Source organism: Trematomus bernacchii, unplaced genomic scaffold (assembly GCF_902827165.1).
Source record: "Trematomus bernacchii unplaced genomic scaffold, fTreBer1.1, whole genome shotgun sequence".
NCBI classification, from domain to species: Eukaryota; Metazoa; Chordata; class Actinopteri; order Perciformes; family Nototheniidae; genus Trematomus; species Trematomus bernacchii.
Window position 1 is genome coordinate 1052763 of NW_022987567.1, and position 11791 is coordinate 1064553.

General features: G+C 36.2%; 1 protein-coding gene across 3 annotated transcripts; it reads right to left on the minus strand.

Moving 5' to 3' along the window:
• Nucleotides 1-487: 487 nt before the first annotated feature.
• rassf6 (Ras association domain family member 6) lies at nt 488-8410 on the minus strand. Of its 3 annotated transcripts, XM_034126032.1 has the most exons (12): nt 8273-8410; nt 6962-7001; nt 5396-5463; nt 4608-4686; nt 4242-4402; nt 3387-3481; nt 2906-3105; nt 2709-2810; nt 1957-2008; nt 1750-1868; nt 1543-1640; nt 488-873 (listed from the first exon to the last, which is right to left on the minus strand). In XM_034126032.1, the coding sequence occupies exons 3-12, from the start codon at nt 5452-5454 to the stop codon at nt 798-800; spliced, it is 1041 nt and encodes a 346-aa protein (XP_033981923.1). In that variant the 5' UTR covers nt 5455-5463; nt 6962-7001; nt 8273-8410; the 3' UTR covers nt 488-797. The 3 variants fall into 3 exon arrangements, with proteins under 3 accessions (XP_033981923.1, XP_033981922.1, XP_033981921.1); XM_034126031.1 differs by lacking the exon at nt 6962-7001; XM_034126030.1 differs by lacking the exons at nt 6962-7001; nt 8273-8410 and adding an exon at nt 5701-6066.
• Nucleotides 8411-11791: the final 3381 nt, after the last annotated feature.

Here is an 11791-nt window from a genome sequence, read left to right on the forward strand (position 1 = left end):
TGAAAGGAGCAATTGCAGCATGTTAATTAAAGGAAATGGAATTGATTAACTACATTTTATTGTTAAACTATATATAGTTGTACTTTTTCTTTTGTAGTATTAAGAATTGAGTCATGCCTGTTACTTTCCCCTATTTCTGTATGAAGCCTTATTGTCTTGTTTTGTCTTTATCTAACATATGGTGTGGAATTCTATGATAAAGAAATAAAAATAAAATAAAGTTTTTTTCATTTAATTCCATAACAAAAGGGTGCATGTCTTCAAATGACAAAATGACTTAATAAAGTTAAAGACTTATTTTATATCCTTGAAGACCAGGTTGCACTTTCAAAACATTTTTTTTAATATATATATATATATATATATATATATATATATATATATATATATATATATATATATATAATCCTACTTAATCATTTTTAATTCAATCATAATCCCGGAAAATCTTACTGCATAAACAAAGAGCACAAAAACACAAAATAAGTCATGTTGGTCCCACAAAGTATATTTATTAACACAAAACACTGATTTACAGTTATTTACAGCAGCATTTACAATTTCATCAGGAAATTATTTTAAAAAAATGAAGGAATATAGATCACCTGACATACAAAAATGACATAAGTGACCGTGAAAAAAACAGTTTCTGTCAGTTTGTCCGTGGTATTTTACAGAATATTCACCTTTTTGTTTCACATTCATACTTTTGCTTCAATAACCATGTTATTCTATAGTTCTCCACAGCTACTCCTTCGTGGTGCTGTGATGAGTGAAAGGCCTTGTGTTGGAAATTGTCACACGCTTGTCTCAATGTGAGGTGACATCTTACGGTTCAGTATATGGGACAGGAGTCTATGCTGTTTGTGGAACCTGACAGACACACAAACAAAAAAGAACACACACATTTAAATATACAAACACCACCAGTATGCAGCAAATACAAAAAAAGTGAATTTAGAATAATGGCGCCATCACCTGCCACAGAAGTGTTACTGCAGAGGTTTTTTAAACACTTAAACTATATATGGTCTATGATGAACATCTATTGACAAATGTTTTCAGGAGAATGAAGTCATGCAAAAAAGAGCAAACTCAATTATTTTATATGATTGTGCACTATATGGCTTGAGTATAATGACGTTGTTGTATTATATTTGAGGCCAGGCAAGTAATAAAATAATTCTGGTGATGTATTTCTAAGTTTTCTCTTGTGTTTGTGACAAAAACACAAATTTAAAAAAGGGTCAGCCTCCGGTGTTTGGAATGAATATTACAATGACAACAAAAAACTTAAACAAATTCTCCTGCAAAAACCTCTTTTAATAATGAGCTTAAAATATTCACATTTGGATCCAAGGAGAGTAAAAAAAATAGATCATATGTTTGTTCTCACTTGCCTTTCAGGGATTTATGCCTCAAAATGCCAAAAACTTTGCATTTTCCTACTGATCTACAGATGTCACTGTACATTTTCTCACTAAAGCAAATGGCATCCTGTATGGAAGTGTTTCAATGCAACAATTACAATGTTATACTCACTTGTTTACTAATCTCTGTATCTCTCTGTTCTCCTCCTCTCTGAGTTTCAGTAGAACCTGCTCCAAGATAGGAAGCTCCAAGTTCAGATACTGTGCTACCTGAAAGAAAAAAGAATAACCTTGTCAACTAAGACATTTCAAATAGCGAATAAGACACAACAGGAGGGTTAAAGTGTATTTGACTGTTCTCTACTGCTAGACAACTCACGGCATTGCTGACTTCCTGTTCGTCCATGTTGATCAAGAAGATCTTCATAATGTCGTCAGAGGGTCCCTGCAGTATGCGCTCCCACAGGGGCTGGTCTCCGTCACTGAGCTTCCTCTTTTCTGGACACACACACACACACAACATCAGTGAAGCATTTTGCTGTCTTCCATCTTGTGATTGTTAAATGTAATGTGTGAAAAGCCTTACCTCCACTCTGATGAACACAGTATAGAGCAAACTCCTGAGGGTCGTTCTCTATCTGTTGAATAAACACAGAAGAAAAATATGAACATCAGTAACCAATCCTTGCTCTGGTTCACATATTGAAGTCTATTATTCTCTTTTTAGAAAATCACATCCCTTTTCAGCCTATATTATTTGTGTGTTTAAAATATTTATAATATATATATGTTTCTTAAATAAAAAGCTGTATATGGCAGTGTAATCCATAATACATGGATAAGAAACGTGTTATCCCAATATCCCAACTTAGAAGTGTGTCTCAGGGTGTTATACGGTGGCCGACAGGTGCAAACGAGCTACAATGGCCTACAACATTTCCATTAGGAGAAACGCGCTGCAGTTTCAAAAACAATGCAAATACAAAAACACAAATGTGCCAAAACACATTCAAATGTATAAACATCTTCACTAACTTGACAACACATACACAGCATTTACTAAAAGCACTGCCTTAACGAACCGTTTCGAATAAAAAAGTTCTGCAAATGCAAAAAAAGAGCATGAAGCTCGAAAAGGACACTCAAACAAAACTAACCTAGTCATTTCAAATAACATAGCCAAACCTTGCTGCGTAATTCTTAACTTTATTAACAGTCAAATAAATATAAATCATTTTAATCCTGTAAATGTCCATTTAAGAGGAATTGAGTCTGTTAAAACCAGAAATAAAACAATGTTTTGCCTTTTCTCCTACGATTTGAAGAACAAAAGCTCACCTTGAACTTGTGTAGGAGCTGTTCAATAACCTGGTTTGTGTTCATCTTGCTTGAGATACGAACTTTAGTAGGGGTGCCAAAGGATGGAGTAAAGATGGCAGTCTGTAGAAGAAGAAAGGAGAAGGTAAAGGAAAGTTACATAGAAAGAAAATGACAGCATTGATTAAAAAAAGGAATGAAGTTGGGCAGAAAGCCACCTTATAGTTATAGAAGTGTCCATTTATGGAAAAGCGGTGTTGTCTTTCTTGCTCCCTTTGTGCCGCTGTCTTCCCCCTCCCCCTCCTCCTCTTCACCAATGAGGCGTCACTCATACAGCGGATCAGGTTGGACTCCACCTCCAGGTCGCAGCTCCTCTGCCTCACGGGACGCAGCGTGGTGGTCTCATACACAGCAGGGCCTTTAGAGGTTACACAAACATTAAATAAAATGTGCCATATTCTACATTGGGTGCGAAAGACCAAACATATCACACTGTTGACTTATTTGGTGTTGGTAAGACACAACATATTTTTGTAAAAACAATCAAATGAACAATGAGGTTTGATTACTATGTGTTATTGAATTAAATGTCCTTGAAAGGATTAAGTTACTATTACTTTTCTACTTTTAATTAAGATAGGGTTAAGGTTAGGGTTGAGATGATCACATCCTGGGATATGGGAGGAAATGAAAAACAACCTGGCAAAGGTTTGGTGACGACTGTGTCGAGTGGTGTGTCAGACATCTCATCTATCTGGTGAAGGTCCGAATATTCTCCCCATCGAGACATGCCCCTGCAAAAAGACAGAGAAGGGAAGAATCATCTCAGAGACTTAAAACTGTTTCTAATTTAATTTAAGTAAAAATGACTATTAACACTAACTCATTAGAAGTGGTAATTCATGCTAACCCTAATCCCAATTTATTCACACTGTTGTGTATCTGTTTAGGAGCCCACTTTATTGTATGTTTAAGAAGGACAAATGCATTTGAAAAAAACTAGGACAGAGTTTTAGAATTACTACTACTATCTACTTGTAAAGTCTATAGTTTTTACAGTAATTTTAATCTTTTAGTTTTCAAATATTAAACGTTTTATAATGTATGATATTGATAATACAGCTTAGAAACAAACCCAATTACATTTTCCAAGACGTCAAAGGTAAATTGGGAATACAAATTCTTATAGATATCACTAACTCCCCCAGTTGTTTACTTGCATTAATACAATGTATTTTTGCAAGTTTTCTTAAATGTTATGTTTAATGTGACAGATTAGGGATTATCTAATGCTAACCTTTGGTCAATTTAAGATAAATCTCCAGACATCAATGGACAAAGAAAGTCAAATAAACACCCAAATGTGTATTTTCTTTTTTTCCACACACTATGGAAGCAAAACAGCCCAAATGATTATCATTGCCTGGTTTTAACTGGTCAAATCAGGATGACATAAAATGTTATTGAGATGATTCCATCAGCAAGAAGAAGATAATCTCACAAAATAACTATCTTATTTTTCTAGTGCCAATGAACACAAAATCTGAAAGGCACCTCTTGTCTCCGATGGGACTAACTGGGCTGGTGGGTCCGGGAGAGATCAGAGGAGCGAAGGGCAGCATCTGTTTATCGTCCTGTATCTTCAGACGGATGGGTCTCCGTACCCCCCAGGAGATATTCAGGAAGCCTTCCACCACCACCTCTCCATCACCATCCTGTTACACACACAGACCCAAAGATACCTGCACGGTGTATAATTACTATAATACATTCAATAACACTACACTTTATGAGCCAAACGTAAAAGGCAGCTATTGAATTGGTTATAAATAAGAGCCTTCAAGATATGTGATACAGCTGAGACAAGTTCTGACAAATAATAAAAGGAGATCATATGAATAATGTATTATTTTAACATACCAGTGAGTAACTGAGGTGGAGCTGAGTGTGGTCCTTGAGAAAGCAGTTGTAGGTGTTCAGCAGTGAGAGAAACTCTGCTCTGAAATAAACACAGCAGAACAAATCTGTTAATACTGGAATTTATACACTCTGTTTATTTAGCATTAGTGTCAAGTACAACTCTTAACACACTGCATACACCACTGTCAAATCTACTGACAATCTTTTTGTCATACATTTATTTATTACCATTAAAATATAAAACATTTTCATTTATGTAACAGGGAGTAAAACATGTTTTGCAGATTAGTTTTTCTAAATTGCAATTTTTTGCCCTTTCCTTACGATCACAGTTTTGGATGGTGGTTTTTAATTTATTAATTTATGTAATTGTTGGAATACTAATTTCGGCCACAAGAGGCTGAAGTGCAACACTGACCCATAATATACATACAACCAGAAGTTTTTTTTCCAGGTGAATTACAATTGTTCTATGCCTTCAAAATAGAAGTGTGTTACGTAACCTACCATCACACAATATATGCACATTGTGTTTGAATTGAATGCGGAAATAAAAAGAAGGGTTTTTGATTCTCAAGTGCCTTTCAGGGCTTTCACACAAATGTTTAAAAACATACATTTGATTATGTTCACTTTGTTGTCCTTGTTTTAAGCTTTAGCTGATTCTGATTTTGAATGAATGAGTATTTTAATCCCAGGTGATTATCAGTAAACTTGATAGTGTCTATATGTACCACATCCTGGAGTACTTTCAGGAAGAATTCAGCAGAGTTTTAGCAATGGCCCACCTGGATAGAGTCCTCCCGTCGCCTGCATGAATCACTGGGAGAAGATCTGCTTTGTTCATCTCGGGTTACTGCAGAGAAAATAGAAAATAACACATAAAAGAACAAACTATTCATAGCAACAGCTTCTGTAAACTCTAGAGCTTGGAGCAGTAGTTAACACGGTCAACTAGTTGAATGGTACTTCCTGAATGAAGCCACATTAGCAGCATTACGGAGAACAAATTACACAGGAAACGAACAACACTGCACTGGTTAAACCAACACGGTGTTAATCCTTCCACACGGAACAATATAATTAGTCTTACCGTCTAACATGACAAACAAGCATATATTCTGTCTCTTTGTCCCTTTCTCCTCTGCTTTAAATATCTTTTTGTTCCTCTCTCCCTCTCTCTCTCTGAAGTTTCTGTGTTATATTTGTCCCTCTCTCGCTCTTGCCGTGCCTTAACTCTTTCACTTTCTTTTTTTTGTGTGCCTTCTCCGAGAGATTTAATAACAGTACTCCACCCAGCAACCAGTGATGACAGTGTAGAGCTGAACATTTGTTTATCCTTCGGTCACAGAAGCATATGAGCAGAGCCTGCTGGAAGTATCCACGTGGCTGCTCCTTTTTTAACCTTTTTTTCTTTCTTCTGAATTAATGCAATAGTCCTATTCGTCCCTTTCTTTCACTTTTTCCAGCTCTCTGTCTGAGCTTGTTTGCTGCTAAGAAATATCTAAGGTATTCAGCAGTTGTCATCATGCCCCAGCAATCCCCGTCATACACAGGGAAGAACCACTTTATACCAGCAAACACAAAATGTAAAAAGTACAGCATGCAATTTTCCATGCAATGATTATAAAAAATAAGGAGATCCCATTTTATCAATCTGAAACATGCGTACTGATCTCCTTCAAAACAAAGATAAGGAATTCAATGTTTCATAATGTCGTAATAAATGTGCCTATATTGGCATTTATCACATCTGATTCTTTGACACATCGGATGACACATGTGAAATGTCGGCTATCACAAATTATGTTTTACACTATACTTAACTTATATCTGTTGTGATATATACACGTCATTGCATTTTATAACATGTTAAAGTGAAGCCCATTGGTGAAGTTATACACTTCTTTTTTAATTATAGTGTAGTAAGATTTCAGAATGTTCAATATTAGGTAAAACGGAGAGTGCATACAAGAAAAAAAGCAAGACTTGAGATTAGCAAAAACATAAGAAGAAGTAAAATGTTTGTCCACCTCATCAAAATTACATTTCCATACAACTAAAATGCATTGTCAATTGCAGTTTTAGGTAAATTCAAATTGTCTCAGATTGTTGTTTGTCCGAATGAATCATATTTGACCTCCACATAGAGGAGGTTAGGGTGGGTATATATTGGTCGAACAAGACTTTCACCATGGAGACTGTTACTTGAGTTCTGCTTGAATTAACCTCCGTAATTTAAAGTTACAAACATACTTCTTTCAAGCCAAAAATGTATAAATGAGCTTCATTTCAGATCATTGTTCTTAAACTCAGTGTGTAATATTTGTTGATAATGCACGAAAAACACTTACATCTGCTTTTATTCTTCTGGATCTCAACAGTGATCCATGTCTACATAAAAAAAACATGTTTATTTTCATGTTTGAGAATGAGCATAATTCATGGGGCATGTGCAGATATACTTTAATAGAAAACATGTTTCATACGTTTACAGAATAATGTTGAAGAAGAAGAAGTAGTTGAGAGGATACATTTTTTGGTGCAACAAGTCCAAAGCTTTCTCAAGTATGTCTAACTTGAACTCATGCAAGCTCTTTGTCTCACAAGCCTCAACATGCAGGTTTTGAGTGTTCCTTGAGCAAAGACATCCAAACGGCATGAGTGTGTGATTTGTGAATCACATGGAGTTCAAAAGTCAAAGCTGATCACTAAAAAAAAGAGGAACTACTCACATGGCTAAGTCAATAATCTATGAGAGTTCATACATCCAACAGAGGTATTGTTCTTTAAGCAGCAGCTATTTTAGCCTTAGATCAACATAACTACTCCAAGCATCAAAGAAATCTCACAAAACAAGACAATCAGGGACTTTTAAATAATCGGACAGGGCAAAAGTCTGCACTATAACCCCATGAGGCTCACCACACAACACCTTTTGAGTGACTAAAAATGGATAGACATTGCTATTCTTTGATATTTATTACCGGTTAAGAGTGAAACAAGATACAATGTATGCATCTGCATTTTTATTGTAAAAAACGACACAGAAAAACATAGCCAGTGGGAAAAAAGCCAAAGCAAACCATGACACACCCATTCTCTCCCTGTATTGCTTTCCTGTATGCCACTTCCCCTCTTTCTGCCTCACCTTTACACTCCTTTCTCCTTTAGTAATGTACTCGCTGTTTCTGAATCACTTGCCCAGATTTGACCTAAATATGATGTTATCTTAGTATAATGTCCCCTGTTTAATCACAATCTCTTATATGGTTTTGTTTTAGTATATTACAATGCATTTACTGCCTTACACTGATTAACATAACATATGTTTTACACATAATTTCTAGCAATGTATCTGCTGTGTCTATATAAAAAAAGAGCAACAAAATGAAATTAGTTGTAAAATGAAAAAAGTATTTATACAATTGAAACCCAGAAACTTTAGGTTATATGAACTGTGACGTAAATGACAATGAAAGAGGGGTTAGCGGTTTGTTATTCAAATAGTACACTATTATTGTTATTCAAATACTACACTATTACCCATTACACCATGGTCACATTCAAATAATTTCTGTAGTAATACATGCTATTGTTAGCTTAACATAGCAGCTTTTTGATCTTTTACTTTACTAAATGATCAAAGAAACATTCACTCCTACCTGGCCAGTCCAACAGTCTCGAAACAAATGAGGATGATTCACTCCATGTTTAAGGTTTTAAACCTTATTTGCGTGTGTGTGTGTGTGTGTGTGTGTGTGTGTGTGTGTTTGTGTTTGTCATAGGTCCAGAGTACAGTGCATGTGGTCGGAGGTGAGGTTGTAGAGCACACTGCAGCAGCTGGTTAATTATTGCAAGACACGTTGAGACAGTGTCGAGAAGGAGGGGCTGACTGACACCAGATATGACTTGCCTGCTGTGTGTGTGTGTGTGTGTGTGTGTGTGTGTGTGTGTGTGTGTGTGTGTGTGAGTGTGTGTGTGCGCGTGTGTGTGTGTGTGTGTCTGTCTATGTGTGCCTGTGTGTGTGCGTGTGTGTGTCTGTCTATGTGAGTGTGTGTGTGTGTGTGTGTGTGTGTATGTGTGTGTGACAAGAGACTGAGTGTGAAAGCAACCTATTTTTTTAAGTTTCAAGCTGCTAGCCAACTTTAAAGGTTTGATCTATTAAATATCAGTCAGCATTTTTTACCATGTATGAGTACACACAATGAGTTTGACTACAATTTGAAATTGTTCTACTTACACTAACAAAAACAGAAAAATACTTAATAAAGCAAGGAAAAAAGGTGGAAAAAAACTATTATGTACATACAAAAGGTGAACAAATAGGTGAAATATATATAAAACCCAACAATGATCGACAACAAACAATATATTTTCAGGTCAAATGTTTGGAGTACAAAATAGTACTTCATTTAAGGACTACAAAAATGTATACACTGTACACAAAGTCAATGGAAATCTAAAATTGACATCATGCAGCTGGTCATACAAGTTGACAGTTGCGTGTTCATAAAGTAGAATAAAGAGAACATTAATCCAGGAGAGCTTACTGAGGACAAACATTATAAAGACATAATAAATGGGTTCAATCAAAGGCACCACAGTCATGACGCTCATTGTTAGATAAAGAGGAAACACTCATTGCCAAACCAGGACAGGTGTAGCAAGCAATACCAGGTGGGGCTATAGGCAAGCTCGCTGACCCTAAGTATATTGAGATGAGAATATCTCCCCTGTATTTATTCAACCTGCACAGAGAGCTGATGCTATTGATTGAATATATTTCTATCCTTCTGAAAATACGTTTTGTTTCACTATAACAATTATTTCTGACATGGAGTACCACAGGGAACAGTGCTCGGTCCTTTGCTATTCTTCTACTACATGCCACATTTGGGGAAAATATTAAAATATAAATTAAATTTGTTTTGTTGCATGTTTGTTTTGTCTCAATTTCCAATATTTAACCTGTTTTAAATCTGCAACCGTAATGCTGTTGAACATTTATTATTAGTTTGATTACATTTTTCATTTATAAAGTAAATAACAATATTTCTCTTAAATAGTATCTATGCTTTTTTTTTTTAAAGGTGCTGCAGAAATAACGTTTTTAGCACAAGTATAAAGAAATGTTTTGATTTTTATACCTGTGAAAATGATCTGCTCCACTCTTTTCTTTTTCTTCCTTAACAGGGACACCATGTGGATTATAGAGCAGCTTCAGTGGAACAAAATGGGACTCTAGTTTCTGGTTAAAGAGGAAATAGGCAGGGAGGGTCTTAACATATAATCTAACCACAAAGTACAGTCATTTTCTGAACCCTGAGGCAGCAGCTTTGAAAGATCTAAAAGTGAAAGTTGTCATGGTGTTATTAAGAATGCCAGGGTCAAATGTGTCTTTTAAGTGTAACCATGCCTAAGTGTCTACTCCCTCAGAGAAAACAGCTGTTTGGTAAGTGAAACAGTAATTCAATGCTCCACATTTTAAAAATTACTGAATGCATGCAATGCAAACACGTTGCAACAGTCGATCCACGCATGTAACACAACCAGTGTCCAATTTTCTGAATTAAATCATTTATGAAAACGTTTTGTACTTAGTTTACTTTTTGGATTGTATTTTAGGAGCAGAGAGTACATAGTATGTGTCAGCAGAGGGAGCCAGAGGAGTTACAGAATTAAACTGCTGAGTCAGTAGTCGCTTGCATATGGTATTTTGACACTGAAATTGTGTTCTGATATTGGGGGTGTACATTTAATCTTGTACTGTAGATTAGTACAATTGAGGTACTTTATTGGAGTATTTCCAAGTTTCCACTTTATACTTCCACTCACTACAATTCAGAGGCAAGTATTATACATTTTACATCACTTCATTTCTGTAATACCTTTAGTCACTAGTTTGCACATTCAATTTAATAATAGAACATTTACTCAACAAGTAAGAAGTGATGTATTAGTATGGATAAACACTTACTCAAAGACGCTTTACAGCAGTATGTTGGCTTTATTCGAAGGGAAAAATCATATACCCTGCATAACAGCAGCACCTAGTGGCGTGCAGTGTGAATTATCTGCTAATAGTTACATTTGTATACGTTGTTATAAGACATGAAGAGCGTAGGGGGTGAGAGTCATGCACAGTTTAAAAGGGATAAAGGGACAGTCAAAATGTGGACATTTTAAGGATCTTTTTTACAGGTTTTAGCTCTTGTCATTCCTCCTTTTTTCTAAATATAAAATCAACATCAAAAGAGATAGTAGGCTATTGTCTATTATATAAAACGAAAGCACAAAACTGCAGTCAACGTCAACCCCAGAGATGGGGTCGTTACTAAAAAAAAGTAATATATTACATATTACTTAAAAAAAAAGTAATATATTACACTACTTCGTTACTCTCTACATAAAGTAACTCGTTACTTTACTCGTTACTTTACTCGCAGGGCCGGCCCGCCCCTCCCTACAGGCAGATCACGCAGACTGCTAAAGTTTCAAATGTTCTCTTTAGTTCAGTTTCCATTGTCGCATAAGACTGATCCAGATAGCTCTGACTATGGCTGTCCTCTGTCTCCTGCTATCTGTATTTTGCGCAGTATATCTCTGAACGATGCGATGGTGATTCCACTGTGCAAATGGGCAACATTACCTCTACTATGAAGGATGCTACAAGCCTGTCCATCTCTGCTTTGGTTACCGGTCCTCCAAATTCTAATTTGTGCTGCTTCGATCGGCGGCGGCGACTCACAACATCCTCACTCTGGGTTCGGGGGTCCTTAGCTATTAGCTTCACCTTAGCATATGTTCTTTGCAGGTGTTTGTTGAGGTTTGACGTGGTGTTTGCAGCAGTGGATAACAGCTTCTGGCCTGGACACAGTTTGCCCCTCACCGTCACATTCCTGTCTATTCTTCGGACAAACTCAAAAATAATGGGCATACCTCCACCCCTCGAAAGTTATCGCTGACTCAGCCATGTTTATGCAGCACTGCACGTGGAAATGTGGACGCGCAAGTCGCGCAGATTACGTACATATAAACCTGCGGCGGAAACCCCTCTTGTCTGTCAGTGTGATTATGACTGATTTTATAAAAGTAACGAAGTAACGCGTGTCGGGGCAATGTTAGTAACTGTAGTGTGATTACTGAATTATAAAAGTAACGCGTTACACTACTCCGTTACC

Excerpts from the sequence above, each read along its gene's own strand:
- rassf6 (XM_034126031.1), bottom strand. The coding sequence starts at position 5,454 with ATGAACAAAGCAGATCTTCTCCCAGTGATTCATGCAGGCGACGGGAGG. Across the intron at positions 1,869-1,956 it reads CTGTGTTCATCAGAGTGGAG|AAAAGAGGAAGCTCAGTGAC; the intron begins GTAAGGCTTTTC and ends GTGTGTGTCCAG. Across the intron at positions 1,641-1,749 it reads AACAGGAAGTCAGCAATGCC|GTAGCACAGTATCTGAACTT; the intron begins GTGAGTTGTCTA and ends TTTTTCTTTCAG.